This window comes from Coniosporium apollinis, assembly GCF_000281105.1.
Source record: "Coniosporium apollinis CBS 100218 chromosome Unknown supercont1.6, whole genome shotgun sequence".
Taxonomy (NCBI): Eukaryota; Fungi; Ascomycota; class Dothideomycetes; genus Coniosporium; species Coniosporium apollinis.
This window is the reverse complement of record NW_006913268.1, coordinates 285,843-307,148: the sequence shown is the minus strand read 5'-3', so window position 1 is coordinate 307,148 and position 21,306 is coordinate 285,843. Positions and strand designations below refer to the sequence as shown.

At 54.6% G+C, this 21,306-nt stretch overlaps 7 protein-coding genes across 7 annotated transcripts; 2 read left to right on the top strand and 5 right to left on the bottom strand.

Moving 5' to 3' along the window:
• Positions 1-397: 397 nt before the first annotated feature.
• On the bottom strand, positions 398-2,531 carry W97_01733 (extracellular elastinolytic metalloproteinase; the record flags this gene model as incomplete). Its single annotated transcript, XM_007779637.1, has 5 exons — positions 398-584; positions 640-785; positions 871-1,672; positions 1,733-2,127; positions 2,178-2,531. 5 exons carry the CDS (start codon positions 2,529-2,531, stop codon positions 398-400), a joined length of 1,884 nt encoding a protein of 627 aa, XP_007777827.1.
• Positions 2,532-3,661: 1,130 nt separating this feature from the next.
• On the bottom strand, positions 3,662-7,208 carry W97_01732 (serine/threonine protein kinase; the record flags this gene model as incomplete). The annotated part of the gene is made up of 3 exons (XM_007779636.1): positions 3,662-4,118; positions 4,165-4,625; positions 5,550-7,208. 3 exons carry the CDS (start codon positions 7,206-7,208, stop codon positions 3,662-3,664), a joined length of 2,577 nt encoding a protein of 858 aa, XP_007777826.1.
• Positions 7,209-9,463: 2,255 nt separating this feature from the next.
• On the top strand, positions 9,464-10,485 carry W97_01731 (uncharacterized protein; the record flags this gene model as incomplete). The annotated part of the gene is made up of 2 exons (XM_007779635.1): positions 9,464-10,064; positions 10,121-10,485. The coding sequence occupies 2 exons, from the start codon at positions 9,464-9,466 to the stop codon at positions 10,483-10,485; spliced, it is 966 nt and encodes a 321-aa protein (XP_007777825.1).
• A 763-nt stretch (positions 10,486-11,248) lies between these two features.
• On the bottom strand, positions 11,249-12,318 carry W97_01730 (uncharacterized protein; the record flags this gene model as incomplete). The annotated part of the gene is made up of 2 exons (XM_007779634.1): positions 11,249-12,101; positions 12,161-12,318. The coding sequence occupies 2 exons, from the start codon at positions 12,316-12,318 to the stop codon at positions 11,249-11,251; spliced, it is 1,011 nt and encodes a 336-aa protein (XP_007777824.1).
• Positions 12,319-13,019: 701 nt separating this feature from the next.
• Positions 13,020-15,002, bottom strand: W97_01729 (uncharacterized protein; the record flags this gene model as incomplete). Its single annotated transcript, XM_007779633.1, has 1 exon — positions 13,020-15,002. The coding sequence occupies one exon, from the start codon at positions 15,000-15,002 to the stop codon at positions 13,020-13,022; it is 1,983 nt and encodes a 660-aa protein (XP_007777823.1).
• Positions 15,003-15,998: 996 nt separating this feature from the next.
• On the top strand, positions 15,999-18,371 carry W97_01728 (uncharacterized protein; the record flags this gene model as incomplete). Its single annotated transcript, XM_007779632.1, has 3 exons — positions 15,999-16,028; positions 16,076-18,262; positions 18,327-18,371. The coding sequence occupies 3 exons, from the start codon at positions 15,999-16,001 to the stop codon at positions 18,369-18,371; spliced, it is 2,262 nt and encodes a 753-aa protein (XP_007777822.1).
• A 458-nt stretch (positions 18,372-18,829) lies between these two features.
• W97_01727 (uncharacterized protein) lies at positions 18,830-20,986 on the bottom strand (the record flags this gene model as incomplete). Its single annotated transcript, XM_007779631.1, has 1 exon — positions 18,830-20,986. The coding sequence occupies one exon, from the start codon at positions 20,984-20,986 to the stop codon at positions 18,830-18,832; it is 2,157 nt and encodes a 718-aa protein (XP_007777821.1).
• Positions 20,987-21,306: the final 320 nt, after the last annotated feature.

Sequence of the window (21,306 nt, the reverse complement as noted above, 5' to 3'; positions counted from 1 at the left end):
GGCATAGGGCAAGCCTGCCACTCCGGATTACAGCCATTCAACTAGCGACTGAAGTATCTGGGTATCTTTGATAACCTTCTGGAGCCATAGGGAAAGTGGTATATAAGCCCGTAATGACTAATCAAGCAGTTGCGATCAATATCACAAGCCAAGAAGTGGTGATTCTACATCACATGGATAAGTGTAGTATTCACAACGTGTTCGAATCACCATGTATGAAAGACTTATCTGCTCCAGCATCTAAAGTCACTAAGAAGTGAAACCGATCATAGTTAGACAGTGTAGATTGCGAAGAAGCCAAGACACTTGACTTTCGCAATTGCGTCGGACAGGAGGGCCTGGGAAGAGTGATTTCAATCACAACTGATTGATTGTATTATCCCTAAAAACGGATAGTCTAACACACTCCGCTAGGAACTTCGAAGCTCTGAGTCCTCTTGGTAGGGTTGTACTGCGCATTGGCGCCCAATCCGCGCTTAGCAAAGGCCCTCCACAATTCGCAAGCGTTAGCACCTCCGGTAAGTGTCTTATCGGCATCAATGATGGCGTCACGAGCCTGAACGAAGTTCGGAAGACAGGGTTGACTAGGAACGATTAGCATACTCAGTACTCAAAGGTCGTGGAACAGATAGGACTCACAGTGCCATTCCATCCAAAACTAGCTTCATCGCGAGGTATTTTCCATCCGTCGGCACACCATTACGGAAGACCGGGCGAGCGTCATCGTTCTTGCCATGCTTGTCGATCAAATTCCAGAGTACTTCGTACAGCATCGTCGCCCAGACCTAATAAGGCAGATATTAGAACTTCAGCCCATTCATATTGGGTAGAACGCATAAATGTGAGACTTGCCGTTCCTATTCCGTGCACACGATTTATGCCATCGACGTCGGAGTAGACATGGGGGTTTGTGGTCATGTCGGTGGAATAGACATATTTCCTGATGCCTGCTGGATTGTTGCTGACCCATGCGCCCATTGCATAATCCGTAGTTCGCGTGTCGTGTTTCTTGAGGCGAATTGCAGTGGCTAGGAAGTCGCCCCATCCCTCACCCATGCCGCCAGACTCCAAGGCACTCAGACATCTGCTGTTCGCAGGTCCGCCTGTCAAGCGATTGCTCACGCCGTGTGCGTACTCATGAATAACCACACCGGCTTCGAAGCTGCAGTCGCGTACCGGGTCAGACAGGTCCCATATGTACATTCGCATGCGTCCCGGTTGGCCATCAGGTGGCGTAGCGAAGTTGGCGTTGTTCCGCCCAGAGCCGTCTTGCGCGTTTAGAATAACTGCATCGCCTCCGATGCCTCCTTGTCCGTTGTTGTCGCTCTCGAAGTTTCCGGCCTTTTCGGTGAAGCCAAGCTGGTACATCAGATCATGGAAATGATTGGCTGAGTAGAACAGCTGCGTAATTGAAGCGTCGGCGTATTCAGTATAATTGGTACCCTTGTCTTTGTATTGGTAAGAAAAGTGCAACCCCTCGCTGTCAGGGCGTGCGTTGTTCATGTAAGAACTGCCGCCACTAGGATTCACCTGCGCGATACCGTTGTTACCGCGAGTGGTCGTGTATCGGTTGGGGCCCGAGCCTTGCCAGCTAAATTCGGAAGCTCTCATGTCCTCAGGGTCCTTGATAACCTTCCTGGCTCCCTCAGTTGGGTCATTGACACCCCATTCACTTCGGGATACAGTCAGCCACTGTACGGCAATGACACGCAAGCACTCCAGGGTTACTTACTAGACTTGATACTGCGCATCTGCAGTGTAATCCACAACTCCTAGAACATTTTCGGGAGCATCCGCGTCGACGTAGGACAACAGCCAGTTAGTGTAGATGTCGGTTTCCACTCTCCAGGTAAGCACCAGTTTACCGTCGGGAGTCTGGAAGTAAACGAGACGGGCCTCCGGTTCTGTTACTGCTCCTGTAGTTCCCTGGATCGTATATGTTTCTCTCTCCCCGGAAGGCGTGGCTGACGCCGCCTCGGCGTTGACAGGCAACTGTAGCCTACGTGCAGCACCCCTCAGTGCTTTCACAGGATCTTTGCGATCGCGCTTCGCCAGTGGCTTCAGCTCCGGGATTGGTCCGGTATAGAATGAATTTCCATACGAAAAAACTTGTCCATCTTTGCCGATCTGTGTGCTGTTAGAATGATGATGTCGAGACTGATTCGAGCAGTACATACGTTTACATTGAAGTCAGTGTTATCAATGTCCAAGTCATGAGCTGTTTGCCTGAGATAGACGTGGGCAATGCCGTTGTCCCCAACATAGTGGTCGTTGATCACGCGGAAGGTTGCGCCAGGTACGGTCCGCTTCACAAATTCTGTTGCAGTGTCCACATAGCTCGCCCTTTTGCTGAATCTGAGCCCTGGCTTCTCCTCGACCTGGGTCGCATTCACATACTCCGTCGTTGATACGAGGCGAAATGCGTCGAGATCTACCGTCCGTCGGCTAAGGCTGTGTTTGGACTCTGCAGCCGGATGTGCGCCAACTTGTACGGCGGAAGAAACAAGAGCTGCCAGCAGGAGGCCCCGCATAGCTTTAAGAAGATATTGTTTTGAGGTAGCAGACGAGGATATATCTCTTCAAGACTGTACACCTGAAGTTGATGAAGGGCATTCGCTGCCTTCATATAGTCTTCTCCACCCACCTTGGTGGTCCCCGACCTACACAGTCACATCATGAGATTTGCCGACGGCAAGCGCACTAGAGCGGGCACAAGTCTCGAACAGGAAGCTGTTCGGTGGGTCTTGAAGCGAAGGGCGACATCTGATAAGTCTAGAATTTAGAACTCCACAGTTGGGTTTGGAGCTAATGATATGAAATGGGGTATGTTGCGGAAGTACCGAGCCGTTCCCACTGCGAAGGGGAGAATTAGAGATTCTTGTGATGTCAGAGACGATCTGCAGTGACACTGAATTGGACGCTGGATTCGATAGCCACACTTAAGTTTCAAATAGGAAGGTGAAAGCAGGGTCACCTGGGTAACTCCAAGCAATATCAAGCAATTCGACATGGTATTGATCGTAACCAGACTTGGTCCGTGCATGCGTGTCTTGGCGGCGGCGCTACCCTTACCCGAACTGAGTGAGTGAGTGCACGAACTAAAGACCCCACCAGCTGATAGGATATCGGGTTTAACTGTGGCGGCTCGAACAGGTAAAGTTGAAGTTAAAACGGCTGCAGATCCTCGGACCGTGTCAATCATTCTGTTCCCCTGCGTCTGTGGGGAAACACAAATCGCTGAGCTCTTAGCTTAAGTCATTGCTACACCTTCCTATTCAGGAAGGTGTAGGAAAGACTGATAGTCCAACAGGCAAACCGGTCATGCCTTTCTTACGCGTTTGCTCGGTGTCCATCGTGATGAATGGGTCAACGATAAGCAAGAAACGATCTGCGCGGAGCGAGAAGCAGTTCGCGCTGAGCATGACCAATGTCGGGTAGATTTTGTCATAGCCACCCTGCGTAATGGCGGCGGTACGAGGCCTAATCAAAAAATAACAAATCTACATCACATAGATAAATCGAATTGCCACAACGTGTCTAGAGCACCATGATGAAGGTCTGTTATGCTCCAGCCTCTTAAGTTGCTAAGAAATCAAGACTAAGAAAGATTATCAAGAAGCGGAGACGCTTAACTTTCCCGACCGCCCCTCGGTAGGGTGGCTTATCCGCCCTCGGACGTGGTCGGCCTTAGGATGATCATGTTCGTGTGAGGGGGCTCCAGTGTTGGTTCGAAAAGTGTCTCCGAATTGAGTTTGTCTGCTCTAGCACTGTACAGCCTTGAAGCTACCATCCAGTCGTCGGACGTACTGGCCTCGAGCGTGACCCCACCTTTGACTTGCAGAGCCATACGTCGGCCATACTTCAAGACTCCTGGGAAGCAATATTCAGGGCCCCGCTTCTCGGTACTATTTCCACTGGCACCCTTGACCTTAATAGCTGCGGGGCGTTGAACGGAAGTGCGCGAAGACGGCTGCATAGTGGCGCCCTCGATATCGTTGGTGTCATGACCCACGGCCTTGGAACCTGAAGCGCGTGCCATGGAAGCAGGCGACGGCCGCGGCATAGTGTCGCCGTCGGTGTCGTCCGAGGCATCGTCCTCGTTAGCCGGGGGATCGGAGCTGACGGTCAACTTAAACGCAACACTTTGCGAACCGGTGCCTTTACTGCCGTACCATGGCCGTTTTCACTATCATTGCTGCCGTCCAGTACTGTGCGACGCTTGCGTCTCTCTGGCTCGTGATCTTGCGGACGGGCACCGACACTATGTCCTCACCGTGGTCGTCATCCCTCTCTCTGGCAGGTTCAGATGTCTGTTCTAGACGATTTGTCGCACACTTCGCTGCTTGACTATCGCGCGCAGGCGAGGCGGTCGTTATGGATTTCGTGAATCCGAAGCGTGGGAGGTTCGCTTGGTTTTTCGGACGTAGACTGCTGCTAAGGGTCTTGCCGTTGTGCTTGAGCGCGGGCGGCGGTTTGGTCACCCTAATTGGGTATTGAATGGTAGTTGTGGTCGGATCGACGGTGAATATCGCAGATGGGACCGGTGGAGTGACTGGCGAGCAACCCGTTTGATTGGTAGACACTGGCAAATCCATGTCATTAGCTGTGTTGAATTGATCATGGAACTGAGAGCATACTGTTACCACTGGTAGAGAAGCTGAGTGCGGCGGTACGAGCTTCTCTGGGTTGGGCCTGGCCAGCGAGAGAGAGATTATTGCAGGTGGGGTTTGATGACTATATATATTGACAAAATACCATTCACTTTCACATACGGCCATAGATCAAAGAATACTGGCCATCCCGTCCGCTCTGGCACCTTATAAGCTTTGAATCGGTGGATTAGTAGTTAGGTGGGTGACCACTAGCGAATCCCCACTGCTGTATGTTTTGCATTTTATCTACCCACTCTTTTTGAAAGCTTGATCGGAGTCGTGAGGGACGCCAAGGAAAAACTGGATATCGATCTGAAAGAGCGAGGATCTGCCAGCAAGGGTTTCGTAGGAGTTTTGCTGCCGCGGTATGCAATGTTGAGGCTGTGGTTTTTTTTGCACGTGTACCGCGATCCGCTCGCTTGGACTTTGCGCAAAACCCACGCACCGCATCACGGCATCTGTTATTATACTAAGAAAATGCGTTCACAGTGCGAGCATTCACCAGATGTCAATTATGATCGCTGTGTACTACGCTGCTGAAAAGGTCTCCACAATCTCGTGCCGGAAGGACAAGAAATTCCAAATTTATATTCTCCGGATACTTTCGAAGCATGAACAATCATGTTGAACACCCGCAAAATGCTACATCAACCAGATCATGTACCAAAAGCCTCTGCATTGCCACAAAGCTTCGCAAACCGGTTCCCGCCATGCATGAATGCAGGCACCAGAGCTTGACCACTCACGTAGCACCACAGTCCAGTCTGCTCCTACACTCGGAGCCATACATTCTATGAGGAAGCATCGTATTGTCACAGGTGGTACTGCAGAGCCAATCATGGAAAGGACAATATTTTCAGAAAGCTAAGAACCCGGAGAAGTCCGCAAACTGCGTACCTCGTCGCTCGAGTCGGAAACCTGCGGCGTGAGTTTTGCTAATGCCCATCGACCGAGATGATATCTATAAGGTGACTTGCCAGAAGATACAGTATTGGTAGGCTGTACAGTACCGACTGGCTGTGAGGCATCGGCTCTGGGCAGGGGCGGTACCTCCTTCCCGGGTTTCCATGCGTAGATTTCAGATTTCCATTCTGGATGCGCTGTATTCACGTAGCTCTCTTCCATCTCTTCCGTTTTGGGTTCAAGAATATCAAAGCCCATCCCCGTCGCCTGAGCGGTGTCGACCCCAGCAGGTTTTGCTGCAAGCACTTTATGCAGGATGGATGTCTGGAGCTCTGCTGTCCTAACCTTAACCGTAAGGTCTGCGTTCTGCGTTCTCAATAGATCTGCATCAAATCTCGCAAGCGCCGCATCCACCCGCGCAAGTTCCAGCTCTTTCGTCCGAGCGTGCAATTGATTCTGCAAAGAATCGGTAGCTGCTGCTACGGAGCTGAGCGAGGGATTGGCAGGAGCACAGCACTCGCCCCAAAGTGCGACATCGCTTTCCCTTGTGAACCAATTGATAAGCGTCAAATGCTCAACTAGTTCTGCTGCAGTTGGTCTTCGACTAGGCTCGACAGCAATCATCATTTTGATCTCGGCCAACAAATGCTCGAGAACTGGTCCGCGAACATGTAGCAGTCTATACCACTGGTGCCGCCTATGAAGGTTGGCTTGGAAAGAACGGTCATCCTCTGGGCGAAGGGCCTTGAAAGCATCCATAGGCGCTGCCTTGACTAACAGCAAGAGCATCTCTAAGAAAATGCAACCAAGGGAGAATATATCCGCCGCCCGGCCATTCGGCTTAAACGCTGCAACTTCAGGGGCAAAGTATTTCGGCGTTCCGCGCTCTCCGTTCTCAGTAAGACTCACTGTTAGGGCGGAGAAGTCGGTAGAGGTGCCGAAGTCGGTTACGCGTAGTCCTTCCCGGTAAAGAAGGATGTTTGATGGTTTAAGGTCCTTATGTCGTATGCGCTGCTCATGCAGGTATGCTATAGCTTGAGCAAGACATCCGAAGCTCTCGCTCAAGATTCTGGAATACGTGGAAAATGGGCTTAGTCCCTGACCCAGTTGACTAGCCAGACGACTGAAGCTTTCGCTCCCAGTGAAAAACGGGTTTAGTTGAAGACCCAATTGATCGAAGTGGCCTAGCATCCGTTGAATTTGAGGTTCGCGTTTGGCGAGATCGGTTGCGTCGTCATGCCGAAGTGCCCTGTTATCCAGCGGTCCCCTGTGGTAATGGAACTCGAAAACATCGCAGTCTTCCATAAAGATTCCGAGATCACACACAGCAACGGGCCAGAGCAGTAACCCAAGGAATGGACCGTGTGAGTAGGTTCCGACCAGCTCGATGATGTGACAGTGGCTTAACTTCTTTAAAACCTCGATTTCTTTCCGTTCTTCAGGGCCAATCAAACCACGGCAATAGCTCCTCTTCCACGCTAGAGCCACACCCTTGCAAGTGGTCTCGTACACACCCCCATTGACGCCGTGTCCAAGGAATCTTCCCTGCTGCAAAGGAACTGTTTCATCGGTCTCAAAGTCGACGTGCGAGCCTCGGCCAGACCAATCAGCCGCAACAGAAGCGATCGAATCCGGAGTGCTTTCTGTACTCATGTCGAAGCAGACTTGTATCAGGGTCCTGTCCAACTTCAAGGATCGAGCAGTCGTTCTCGACGCGGCGCTGCGGGACTTTAGGGTGAAGTGTCCAGTATGATCTGTCTGTTACTGGCCTATCGAAGGACCGCGTTCGCAGCCAATGCAGTTCCCGTGTTGGTTACAGACAGATATCTGACAGCGGGCTGTGAGGCTGCATGATTTCAGCCGCATGGTATTAATAGCTCCCCACAGCTTGGCAAGCGTCAATCAGGTGCCGACGCGGAGACCGCGAACCTGACTGAAGTTTGGAACCGCATAATATACAGGCCGCACTTGGTAACGTCAAAGGAGACGTGGATGGATATCATCACGGTACTGAACGTGTACCGCACCCCAATATCAAGCGACCCTTACGCGTGCTAATATTCAACAATCCCCTGGAGCCGCAACTAGGCGGATTATCGGGGATCATCTCAGCGTCATCTCCACTAGTAGTGACATTGACTGAGTCTTTGGGAAATGCTATTCAGAAAATCCGCGGCATTCCGCTCTCCCATGTCTCAACAAGATTCCAGAGCAAATTCCGTCTCTTTCTCTGCTGCGCTGTTCTTATGGTTACAACGTGCAGTTCGGGGTTCCGATAAGACGCTGTGTAATTGTTGCAACGTAGAAGAGATGCGCGCAGCATGGTGAGTTGCAATGGAGTGTGGCTGGCTTGTCGCTCTGTGCTCCCCGATCACGTGTCTAGAGCGACCAAGCTTCTTTTCAGCCTTTCCTTGGTCGTGACATCACACAACCTTAAGAACTTCTCCATCAAACAACTGATCTACACCCGTAGACACAGCATGGAGTTGCCGTCAAATATCAATAGTAGTGCCCATAATGATACAGCTACCAGATATTGATCTTTTTACAATTGAGAGCGCCCCGCATTGGTTGATTTACTGGTGTACACACTGGGTCGAAGGGGCTTGGATGTGGACGTACATGGTTGGTTTCTTGTGGTTCGACGTCACTATCATCATTTACTCTGCACATCTGTCATAGTCAATCAATTCTCTTCTGTGGAAAACAGCATTTACTATGCTTCTACGGTGTACGTGATGTCCGCGACAAAGACAACAGGACTCAAGACGAGCTTTCGCTCAACTCTTCCAAGGTTAGCGACGGATCTTGGGACCCAGCGACGTTTCGAATGAGCTCCACTTCGCCCTTCCGGACGTGGACGCGTGTTTTCGACCCACCTAACCCGCACGAGAAGTTCTCTTCTCAATCTTCATTAGGCCGCGGCGTGGTTACCACTTCTTCGTCGTCTTTAATCACCGTTGAATGCCTCCAGTTCCTATCACGTGCCGCTGTGGCCTGCGATCTACCCGCAGCGCTTGAAGCCTGCGATGGCACGCCGGGCGACTCCGGTAGGGCTGTCGCGGCTTGAGATAAAGTCTTCTCCGGGCCCGCCGGCATGGGAGGCTTCTCGGCCGCGAATGTCAGTGCCTGCGGATGCCCAACGTGCGGGATGAAGGCAGCAAGCGGTGCTTAGTTGTCCCCAGTGCCGTCGTGCCTCATGTGCGTGCGCACAATATCGAGCGTCCTCTCCCTCTCTTCTGAGCGAGCAGCGCAGCGATCTTCAATCAAACTCCCACCACTCCCACGCATCTTCGAAGCTCTGCCGACCACTCTCTTATTGTGCCGCCGCAACTCCCACCGTGCGAAGCGACAGGTTGGATGTGTCCGATGTGCTTGAAGATTACACCGTGTCAGAAGTTTTCTCCGTAGTCTAGATTGGAGACGCGGCTCGACCATGACGAGAAACGGACATGTAATAGTTAGAAATCGGGAATGTAACAACAACACCTTCACGACAAAACTCTTGTGCAGCAACGTAGTGTCAGACCCCCTCGTTCCAAAAGACAGAGCTCTGGAAAGATACATGAAAGGCATGGGGAGATCTCACCGTCGTTAGCTGGTCCTCTCAGCGTCGTGGTCAAAGATTCGCCCGGCGGATTTCTTCTCGTGTCAGACATTCTACTCTCAGAACTATTGCACGTAGTCCCGTTTGTACAGCACGATGATCTCTGCGGTGTCAATCACGCGACTCTTGCGTGATGAAGGGGTTGATGTCGTGTGGGCGCATTTGTGGAAATATTTGACCTTCACCTAAGCGGCCGCTCGTTGGGATGATGTAAGCATCACGTCGCGTCATACGCGTCGTTTGAACGTTGAGCTTTCCCTTCACCGTTCAACTTCACGTCTCATCAATCAGCTCTTCAGTCATGGCAAATAACGCGGAGACACAAGGCGAAGTCCAGAAGACCGTCGTAGATTCCCTGTTGGAGGAGATCGAGAGAGGGTTGGAGCATAAAGGGAAGAGCGCGAAAGACGAGAAGTCGGTGGAGAAAAGAACAGACAACGGCACTAACCCAACCAGTGGCGAAGTTACCCTACCGGTTAAGAAAAAGAAGCCGTCCCGCGGAAGAGCCTTGGCTAGAAGGGCCGAATATAAGAACAAGTGCCTCACCTGCGAGCAATCCGGGCATCACTGGCGGGGCTGTCAACAAGCCTGTGCCCACCATCAGAGGCAGGGCAAAACCGCGCACCACAATGGCAAGGAACGCCCGCTCGATCACAGTCTGTACAAACGATTAGGGAGTGTAGCCCAGTCCCGCGCGGATTTTGAGCGCACCACAAAAGCAAAGCTCGCCTTGGAGCTTCGAAACGCAGCCGAAAAGGAAAAGGCAGAGGCTCGAGAGAAGGAGGAGGCGAGCTACGAACTAGCGGTAGCAGCCAGGGTAGATCGAGTTTCGAACGAATCTTCACGTATTGAGCGTGAGTTCGAACGTGTAGCTCAGCCTACTGCCGCTCGGCAAGCCCCCAGTAAGACCTTATGCGGCCTTTTCTATCTTACGGACTTTGCTGATTCTTCTTACTAGCCCGTCATCCCTCCCCGCTTCAGCGACAGCCAGAGTACTACGGCTATCCGCCGCCGTGGGCCGCATACGAGCAATATCAGACACCACATGTGCCTCCCCACGTTTATTGGTACCCTCCGCCCCAGCAATACAGATACGACGAGCCGCGGTATCCTGAGCGGTACCTACAGCCTGTGCCACAACATCCACCACAATACGCGCCGCAACGGCCACAGTACCCACAGCGGCAAGCACAGCAGTACCCGCGATCAAACTACGACTACGACTACGACCACGAGTGGCAGTACCGTAGGCAATGGCCGCCCCACCCGCCACCTCCACCACCACCTCCTCCCCCGCCTCCTCCGGGTTATCGACCCTACTGACCTAACGAGGACCGGTCGTCGCAGCCCAGCTGCCGTCACTTTCTGGAACATGATCCTCGTTGGTCATTATTAAGACCGCGCACATGTTGCCCGCCAACGTCATATTCGTCCTGTTTCCAGTTTTCCCCTATGAGCCCTCTGCTTGTTCTCATGTTTTGCTTTTCCATGAGTAGGAGTGGTAGTTTTGCTTTGCTTTGCTTTGCTTTATCGTGGTTTCGTGTCAATCTTCGTGCGTTCCGCTTCTTTGAGAGTCTGCTGATTCCTTTCATCTGGGATAGCAAGTGGGACGCGTTCATCGCTGTCTTCTGATGGCAACCAACCGGGCGAGCGTTAATTGCCGCTTCCACGGGTTCACAGATCATCCGTCGTGTACCATAACATCAAGAACGGACTCGCTCCTGTTGAAGCTCCACTATGGCCACATCGCATTTTTTATGACTTGACGTGAATGAATGTGAACAATCTGGCAGTCCAACGGCTGAGGTGTTCAAAAATGGACACTGAAGCTCGACCGAGCTAATTATGCATTGTTACACTACTGAGGACACTGCACTCCTTTTCCACAATCAAGACATTGATCCACTCAGCAGCTGAAGTCTTTCGTGCATCGATCAGCTTGCAGATCCCGGAGATGTAAACTATCCACGACTTAACTAGATCTACTCTTCGTGACCGTCAGCTACACGTTGGCATGTCCAGCCCAATGGCAGCTGAGTTTCGAATATGTTACATCCAACGGTTCTCGAACACCGCCATCGAAACTTTACAAAACCACAGCAGCCAAGCCAATACCGCCCGCAAACATCGCAGCCACCGTAATGATACTCGCCACTGAAAGCAGAGACATCCCACTAATCCCATGACCCGACGTGCACCCACCAGCGATTCTTGCTCCAAGAACCATCACACATCCCCCAATCAGCGCTCTTGCAAGCGGGACCGCCGGTTCCGTCTCCACCGCGACGAAAGGCAGAGACCGTGCCATGACCCAGCTGCCTCCCGCGATCCCCGCAGCAAAGAACACGGACTTCGTTGATGGCGGCGGGGTGCTCTTCGGGCCCTGTCCAAGCACCGAGCTAAACGCCCGCCAGAAGTACCACCCCGCCTGCTCATACGCAGTCGATACCCCGACGGGGTTGCCGGTCAAGAGGAGCGATGCCGCCTGTGCGCCGCCAATCAGGGTTCCGCCGACCATGGGATGGAGCAGGGTGAAGGGGCTCTTGGGACCAAACACCGTCACCAGCGTGATGACCGCCAGACACATAACCTCGTAAGCCAGGATAGCGTAGCGTGTATCTATGCCGAGCTTGCTGTGTACGGTGAGCCTGTTGGCATCGACAACAGTAGCCGGGCGCCTGCCGCGGAAAGGTTCAGAGAGTCTGGAGTAGAGGATCCCGCCGAGAAGGCCACCGGCCATGACAGCCCAGCCCGAACGGACGCCCGTGACGAGCTGTACGAGCACAGTGCCCGGACATGCGCCCGTGAGGGCCATGCCGAAGCCGATCATCATGCCGCCGATGATGTTGCCGTCGTACGTACCGAACCAGCCCAGGGAGGATGGGGAGCGTGGTTTATTCTGCGAAAGGCCCGCTCTCGAGAACAAGGCCATAATGAGACTGGGAGGGTTTGTCAGAGATGTAGGTGTTGCGGTTGCTGGAGGGGGCGAGTGACATACGCGCTGCTGGCGCTCGCCGCCATGAATACCTTCAACATGTGGAAGCTGGCCAGTTGCATCTGGGAGACGATGACTGAGGGCAGGAACACACCGGACGATGCCAAAGATGCGCCAAAGATTGCGCCGGCAATAGTCGTAGGCAATATATTTGAGGACATTCTGAGAGGAAAGGGCTCGGTGCTGGAGGCGAAGTTGCACTTTGATTGAATGGGATGTGGATAGTACGGAGAGCGGAAGTCTCGTAGTATACTTCAAGACAGCGAGGGATGAGGGGTGTGAAGAGTCTAATAAGTGGCTGGTTGATGTAGGAGAAGGGGGATACACGTATCTACTTGGATAGAGACTTTGCCGCTTATTAATAGCGCTGGTTCTAGATGGCCGACGCCTAACATGGCTTAAATTTGGGCCGGATAGTCTCACTAGTGAAAGGTGAGTGCTACAGCAATAGCCTGCCTACCTCTCTACGTTAATCGACAGCTTTTTGCGGCCAAGGCATGAAGGGGTGATGTTGGAGAGACTGGCTGGGAGCCTCATTGCTTGGCGATTTTCGAGGGCTTTGCTGATCTTCATCAGTTAGGGATGCGAAGCTTGGCCGTTGCATTGATCACAGGTATCTCCGAGACTCGCTGGTCCACCTCGATTGCAGCCTGCGTTAGATTGCCCGAAGTTCTTAGGATGTCATGGTTGCATCATGTGTCATTGAATCTGTTGAGATTTTACCATTGCAACATTGCATCTCTGTCACGTGATCAGTTCGGACGTTTGAAGGACATTCAAAGAAGTAGTCTTCGGTCTACTGCTTTCCTTCGATTATTACATACGGTCTCTAGCGTTTGTGTGATCTTGCCTGGCCCTCTAACTATCCGTACATCTCGCCCTTCCTCGGCTCCGTAACATCAGCGGCATCCATCATCATAAGCTGAGACACGGCTCCGCCTTGCATTTCAACACACTCCAAACTAGCATTGTTGCGACAGACGCTCCAATGCTTCACCTGTGCGCTATCCCTCTCGACTGAAGTGCTATCTCCCTCGATCGAAGTGCGATCTCCCTCAATGAAAGCATTGTCTTCCGTTTCGCTCAAGGAGACCATCCCATCATACTCTTCAGCTCCCTCATTCACCACAGGTTTGATGTTCGGCATCGTGATGCCGACCTTCGGTGGCATATCAACGAGCTCTTGGCCCTTGGATACGCCATATTGTACTCTGCGGCTACCGAGCAACGTAACGATCTCCTCCGCGGTGGCGTTGCTGCCAGCGTCTTTGAGCAGTTTGGCGTCGAATGCTTTTGCAATCTCGATCGGTGACAGCGTCATCGGGCGGCCGAGATGCCACCAGCCATAGAAGGTGGGGATAATGCTCGTTGTTGTTAGGAGCATGACTGCGAGCGCCGCGGCGAGGTAAGGGTAGTTTGAAGTGTAGACCGGAACCAGTTCGGTCTGCCTCGCTTGCACGGTTTGATTAGGCCTGAGTAGTGTAGCGGGTGTTTCGCCTGGATGAGCTTCTAGCCACCTGTTCACGTTCCCTTCTTCAAGAATTTGAACGGCGCCCCAGCTATCCGGATCCATCATGGGAATGTCCGTCATAGCGTACCTCAGAGACAGCTCATCCAGGGTAGCGAAGATATCTGGCATAGGATCTGCGAAGGAGTAAGTGTCAACTTCGCTTCCACTAGAGAATTTTGACATATATCGCCTGGCAACTGGGCCATACATAAAGATTGTCCGTAAAATCGCGACCCCACTCCGGTCGGTAACAACGGCGGAGCCGTTGTACTGGTCTTCTAGGGCGAGCGCGAAACCACCATTCAGCAGTAGGCCGAAGCTGGTGCCCGTTAGGTGGACTAGCTCGAGGATTCGTTTGGAGGTAGGCGAAGAAAGAAGTGATATAGTTCCGTTCGTCACGCGTATATCGTAGTAGACAATGGCAGGGAAAAACTTGCAGTAGTGCATTGCCACTGTCTTTTCATTCGTTTTATCTCGAAAGAAGGCCCGAACGGCAATGGTATAGTCGGGGGCATTTTCGACGCTTACCGCGAAAAACACTTCTCTCTGTATTGTGTATATGCCAAACTCATCGTCAATGGCACCCGAGCCTGGTACGTCAGCTATTGCTGTACGATTTGCCGTACAGGCAGCGCTGAAGCCGGCTGCGGCTACTGTCGTCTCGCATGTCCCTCGACAACGGTTCGGATGTAGGATGAGCTCCTTTCTGTTGGTGTAAGCTTGGGCTATGTCGGAAAACTCCGCAGTGTAGTCGTTCCGGCTCCGAATTACATCCTCGGGGCCCAGACGGCCGAGGACCAAAGTAGTATTGAATACAGGCCCAGGTCGGATTGGGAGTGTCAAGGATACGGTAGAATGATGCTGTGCCGTGCTAACCGAAGAAGCACGTTGAAGAAGAGGGCCATCAATAGCTACAAAGGCTACAATGAAGGCGGCCACTCGTAGGGAGTGAAAGTGCCGCGTCGGCGAGATAACAGCCCAGATGCTATCTCCGTAGCCCCAGTTTCGATGTAGACTCTCAACAGTGCCACCGTGGAGTGACTCCGTCCACCAAGCAATTGTTACTCCCTTGCTGAATGCAAATCGGAGAAGTGCGTTTGTTAGGGCGGAAAGTATAGCCAGGTAGACAGGAGGCCGGATGGACCAATCGACAACTGGCTGACCATCCGAGACTGCCAGAACCGCAACAGTAAGGCATGCGCATACAACGGCTCCAAGGAGTGCAGCAAGCCCGGACCACGGTGTCCGCGTCAACACACCGGGCTCCCAAGGTTGGGTATTTGTGATCGATGCATACGATTGAGCGGTAGATGTAGGGCACTTTGGCTCCGCCATTCTGGATTTAGGCTGCTGTCTGGAAGCGGGAGTTGAGTCCGTTGGTCTCCGACAAGGATACACCGATCGTCAGAGGGTGACCTTCGCGGTGCGGGCGATAATCAGCGAGAGGCGAGCTGTGTCGAGGTGCGGTCTTCCAGCAAGGCTGACACTCTTCCGATTCGAATGTTGCCTGGAGTGGGCCGGAACACGGCCCGCCGCGAAGATTCCGCTAAGGTCTTAATAATAGAGGATCTGGATTGGTAGATGGAGATTTTGATGGAGACTTGAGGGAATGGACGAGATGAAAGAGAGCATGTTCGAATGAGCGGCCAAAGATGTAGATACGTGGGGAGGCGGAGCCTCGAGTGGTTGTTCCAAGGCTGGCGAGGCTGCAAGGCCTATAATTAACTGTGCATATGCAGCCGGATGTATTCCAGATGGTAGGCTGCGTGAATCAACACCGCGCTATTGAGCAACTCCTTCCTGAACAGAGGTAAAATGCTGGGTATATTGAAAGAAATGAACGCTACAGTATGTATGACCATTGAGCCTATTCACTCACGCGCACCGCTACGTTCCTTTGTTGTTGCTTGCGTATACCGTAGGTACACCACCTTGCCGCGTCTGATGGGTGCTCTGCATGGTAGCTTCCTGCATTACACACAATGTCGTCCCACAAGTAACCATTGGCTAAGAGCGCTGAGCAGCCGCGGCAGACGCGCTGCTGGCCACTTGGCTCTTGACATACCTTGACGCCATCTGCAGACTGAGTATCGAATGCGGCCAGGTGGTGTAGGTAATTATTTGGGGGTTTGAGGTCGAGCAGAGCCTCACGAGAAAGCCCGAGCTCCTGGTCTCGCGCGAAAACCAGCGGCCGCGCATCGTATCTTGCACCACCACCACCAAAGACTGTTGAAGCTTCCCCCGCCCCCAGCAGCTCACCATGCTGCGTGTCTCTCTTTTACGAAGCGGTAGAGCTGTCGCTGCTGGAGCTCGCAGCACCAGCAGACCTCAATGGCAGCTCGCTCCGCAGCGAAGCCCAATGTTCGCCCAGGTACCGCTCCCCTTCAGCATACCATTGACCAAGTCAGAAGCAAGATCTAACCAAGCTACGCTATCAGAGATACTTTGCAGACACCAAGAAGCCGGATGACACGACCCTTCCCGGCACGCCGCCGAAGATCAACCTCGACGATGTTACGGCTGAGCCCATAACCACGCCGGTGAACCCATCGACAGATCCCATTGCGACGATACCTCTAGAGAATATTCCTAGAGAGCCGCCTTCACCAGAAGAAGTGCAGGCTACGCCGCCAGAGTCAGTGGAAGCTACGCCGTCCGAGTCAGTTCATACTACGTCGTCGGATTCAGTACTAGCTACACCACCACCGTCAACCTCCACACCTCCAACTCCGTTACCGCCTACGGGGACTGGTACATCGAGCGTCGCCCCTCCGCCGTCTGGGTCACCACCACCTCCACCCCCAGCTCCGAAGCGGAAACCGCGTCGCTTCCGACGATTTCTCACGGCGATGCTCATTCTGAGCGCGCTTGGATACGGCGGCTCCGTCTATATGGCCTTGGTCAACGACAACTTCCATGACTTCTTCACCGAATACGTGCCCTTCGGCGAAGACGCCGTCGCATATTTTGAAGAGCGCGAGTTCCGCAAGCGTTTTCCAGAGAATACAACGCCAAGACGGCACGAAGTTAGAGACGACAACAAGGTCAAGATACCGAGCAACAGCGGGCTGTCATCGAGGGTCACGGGAGAATCGGACCCCAATAAAGCGGATCTGTTGTCGAAGGGTCGCCATGTCAGCGCGCTAGAGGACAACAAGATTGCCAAGGAGCAGGCCAAACAGAACCCTGAGCAGGCCAAGCCGAAGGATACGGTGGATTCGGGCGGCATCTCGGCGGATCCCAAGAAGGACAAGGATCCGGCACCCAAGAAGGAGCCGGCGAAATCACCTAGCGAGAAGCCGGCGCCAAAAGACAAGAAAGATCCGGGCCCATCGAAGCCTGAGCCCAAGCCCGCCGCTGAGCCTGCCAAACTTCCCGCCGAGCGTCTTAATGCTGCATCCGAACCTAACAAACTCTCCACTGAGCCCTCTAAGTCTGCTGTCGAGCCTCCTAAACCAGCCGCCGAACCTCCCCAGCCAGCTCCTGAGCCGCCCAAGCCAGTTCCAGCAGCCCAGATCGACAACTTGAAGGTGGAGGGTGCGGATGAACCTGTCGTCCAAGAAGTTGTTAAAATTCTCAACGACATCATCACGGTGGTCAACGCAGACAATGCTGGAAGCAAGTATTCCTCCACCATCGACAAAGCAAAGGGCGAGCTCGGAAAGGTCCTCAGCGACATCACCACCATGAAGGCGACCATCAACAAAGAGGCCGAAGACAAGATCCGCGCATCGCACACGGAATTCGATGCCGCCGCCAAGGAGCTGATGCGCCGGCTTGAAGCCGAGATGAAGGAGCAAGAAGCGCGCTGGAAGGACGAATACGAAGCCGAGCGCCAGAAGCTGTCCGAGACGTACGACAACAAGCTCCGCAGCGAGCTGGACACGACGAAGAAAGTCCACGAGCAGCGCCTGAAGAACGAGCTCCTCGAGCAAGCGATATCTCTGCAGCGCCAGTGCACCGAGTCCGTCCGCGACCGCGTCGAGACGGAGCGCGGCGGCCGGCTAAGCAAGCTCGACGAGCTCTCCTCCTCCGTCGCTGAGCTCGAGAGATTGACAGCCGAGTGGAACTCAGTGGTCGATGCCAACCTGAAGACACAGCACCTCGTCGTCGCCGTCGAGGCCGTGCGCAACGCGCTCGAAGCCGCCGATCGCCCTAAGCCGTTCGTGGACGAGCTAGTCGCGCTGAAGGAGACCGCACGCGACGACCCGGTCGTCAATGCAGCCATCGCCAGCATCAACCCGAGCGCATACCAGCGCGGCATCTCCACGACGTCGCAGCTGATCGACCGCTTCCGGCTCGTGGCCCACGAGGTCCGCAAGGCGGCCCTGCTGCCCGAGAACGCGGGAGTGGCGAGCCATGCCGCGAGTCTGCTGCTGAGCAAGTTCATGTTCAGGAAGGATAAGGGTGCTATCGGGCTGCCGGTGGGGAATGATGTTGAGTCTGTGCTTGCGAGGGCGGAGCTGCTGCTTGAGGAGGGGAATGTGGATCAGGCGGCTAGAGAGGTGAATCAGCTGCAGGGGTGGGCGAAGGTGCTGTGTAGGGATTGGCTTGCGGAGGCGAGGAGGGTGCTTGAGGTTAAGCAGGCGCTGGATGTGAGTCTTCTTTCCACCCTGGGGCTCAACTATATTAGTGCGGATATACTGACGAGATTTACAGGTCATCACGACAGAAGCACGTCTGCAGAGTCTGCTGGTGGACTGAGGAGTCGGGATTGGTGTATGCGGCAGACCGCCCGCCCTACCCAAGCGTATTTTTCCTGTACTCTAACCCCAGCAGCCGGTAGAGCTGTCGGTCTGTGTTGGACTATGTATAGATCACCGCGAGGTTCGCCAAGTAAACAATCCCAATGAGATTCTGTTATCACCGAGTTCTAGACGGTTACGGTACCATTAGAGAATTGCTGTTTCCACGATTGGGAGATGAGTTTCAACATCTTGGCCGGCTTCAGCTATAGACTGCACTGGTGTCCATATCCCCAAACCGCTGAGGGTATCTGGCCCCCCGCGATTCCCCGGCTTTCGCTCTCCGTGAACGAAAGAGTACAACAGCGCCGTCGACCCAATAACACCCCCTTGACCCATGGCGCCCTGTCACGAACGCTGGCTCACCACCCACTGACAAAGGAAAGCTATCAGAACAGCCAAAAAGGCCACAGATAGTCAGAACGACTCTCGCAGGACAAACGACCGCCTGCCCTCATGCCCTGACGCAGCATGACTCCCTTCCATCTCAACGCCACTATCCTTATCCGTGCCCTCCTCCTCAAACTCCGCTCCACCCCCAACCGCCCCTTGGCCCCGATCCGGCGGCTTCCACACCCCCAGTAAACCCCCGCCTCCACCTCCACCTCCGCCGCCCAGCCCAGACAGCGCCGAAATGCCCTCGAGCTCCTCCTCCTCCTCGTCCGCCACACTCAAGCTCTCGCCCTCATCTCCAGCCCCGACACCAAGGATGCGCCCGCCAAGCCTCACATCCGACACCCTGACGCGATACGCGAGCGCCTTCTTGCCCTCGGTCAGCAGCTCCTCTGTCCAGCCGAGACAGCGCTTGAGGCTCTGGTTCAGCTTCTGCGAGTCGACGAGGAGGGACCTGTGTCTGCTCAGGTCGAGGCGGAGCCTTTTCTCGTCTTTGAGCCTGTGCCGCGAGTCTCTGTGCGCTTGGGCTGAGGGCGAGAGCGAGGAGTCGGAGCCATCGTCGGAGCCTTCGGCGGAGTCGTTGGAGTCGTCGTCGCTGTCCAGCAGGCCCGACGCGCCGTCTACAACGCCCTCGCCATCACCCTCGCCCTCTTCGTCGCCGACCTCGTTCCTCACACCGCTAGCCGCCGAGAATCGCTCCCGCCTCGACAGCCGCCTCCACCGGCGCAACTCGGCCTTCTGCCGCCACACCTGCCGCTCGAGCTGCCGGTTGATGGCCAGCAGACTCGAGTTCGAGATCTCGAGGTCCAGCACTTTGCGCTCGCGGCGGGCCGAGGCGGCGAGTTCGTTCAGCTGCTGCAGTGACTGCCCGCTTTGGCCGTGGGGCGCGAAGGTCGCTTTGGTCGGGCTTTGAGGGAGCGAGATGGAGGGCTGGCGTTGCGTCTGCGGGTGCGTGGGGGGGAAGGTTGGGGTGGTGGCGTGAGGCTGCCGCCGTGGTTCCGAGGCCAGGGAAGCGGTGCGGGAGCGGGGCGCGGGCGCGTTGGTTGTCGGGGAGGAGGGCGACCAGGTGTTGTGCAGCGGGGTGTGCAGACTCGCGTGCTTGGTTGCTGTGGGGGTGGTAGCGTTGCTGGGGAATGTCCTGCTGGCGGATCTGGCGGAGTCGACGGAGGAGATGGAGGCGGTTTTGGCGTGGCCGTGGCGAAAAGTGCCGGCTGCGGAACCGGCGCTGGACCTTCGGCTCGAGCTCCCTTCGACGGACTGGGTGTGCGTGGGAGGCGTTGAGATGGGGGGAAGGATCGATGGCCGGTGCATAGCCGGCCGCATGACCTGGGATGCGCCTTTACGGTAGGAGAGGTGGATGCTGTCCTTCGCAGGTGATGGCGGCCGCAGACTCGGCGGGTACTGTGCGGGATTGCTGGCAGCCAGATACGAGTCTGGTGAGGACGCCATGAGTGGAGGTGTTTCGGAGGTGCCGTCGGCGTGGAAGAAGACGCTTTGTGGCCGGCTGCTCCTGCTGACGGCGGAAAGGGGCGGTGATGGGGCAGGAGGTCGCTCGTCAGGGGTTATTTGATCCCCGTTGGCGTAAAAGAAGGTCGAGGATGGTTTAGGAGGTCGTTGGGACGGCTCCTGTGGCTTCGGGTCGCTGGTGTGGAAGAACATGGAGTTCTCCCGCTCTGGGCTCTGGGTCCGGGAGCCCGCTATACTCGGCGACTTGACTGTAGGCGCCGTATGGCAGGTGGATACGCCGCTGACCACGCTCTTTGGCCTCCGTACCGCGGCCGTGCTATAGCCGCTGCCCGACCCAAACTCAATGCCGCGATTGCCTCTCCCTCGGGGTCTGTCCAGCACAGGTGTCGAGGCTGGCTGCGCGTCGCTGGGCGTGCCTGTTGGTGTGCCACTGGGCGTGGACTGCCGGCTTCCGATGTGTGACTTCCGAGATGAAGAGCGTGGTGTGATGTTGGTGCTCAGAAACGCTTTGACGGGTGTCGACATGTCCTCCCTCAAGGCGGGTTTGGGTATTGGTTCGATGTCAGGTTTGGTGGGCCGTCTGGTCGTGCTCGCGGGTGTAGTGGAGACGGCAAGCTTTGGTGTGACAGGAGTCTTTGCTGTCCTGGTAGAGGCGAGAGCGGGCATGAGCGGTCGGCCATTGTTGGTGGGTTTGTTTGATTTGTTCGTCGACATTGTTGCTTGAAGATAGTGGATTTACAGATTGGTCGTGCATGAGTCCAGCTCAAGCATGTTGGCGGGTAGGGTGTGAGCATACGTGGTGGTGTTTGGGCGGGCGTACCTATGTGTGTATATTCGGGGGAACCCTGTACTGGTCTGATGCGGTCGAGGTCAAAGAGTCACGATCGTCAACAAAGCGCGCCCTCGATCAAGACAGCAACTCAGAATACCACCAGAGCTGCGGAACACTCCACTCCCACTGGGGGTTGTAGAAGTACATTGTTTACGCTGTTTACGCCTGTTGTTCCATGACTCTGCGATGAACCCTGTGAAGC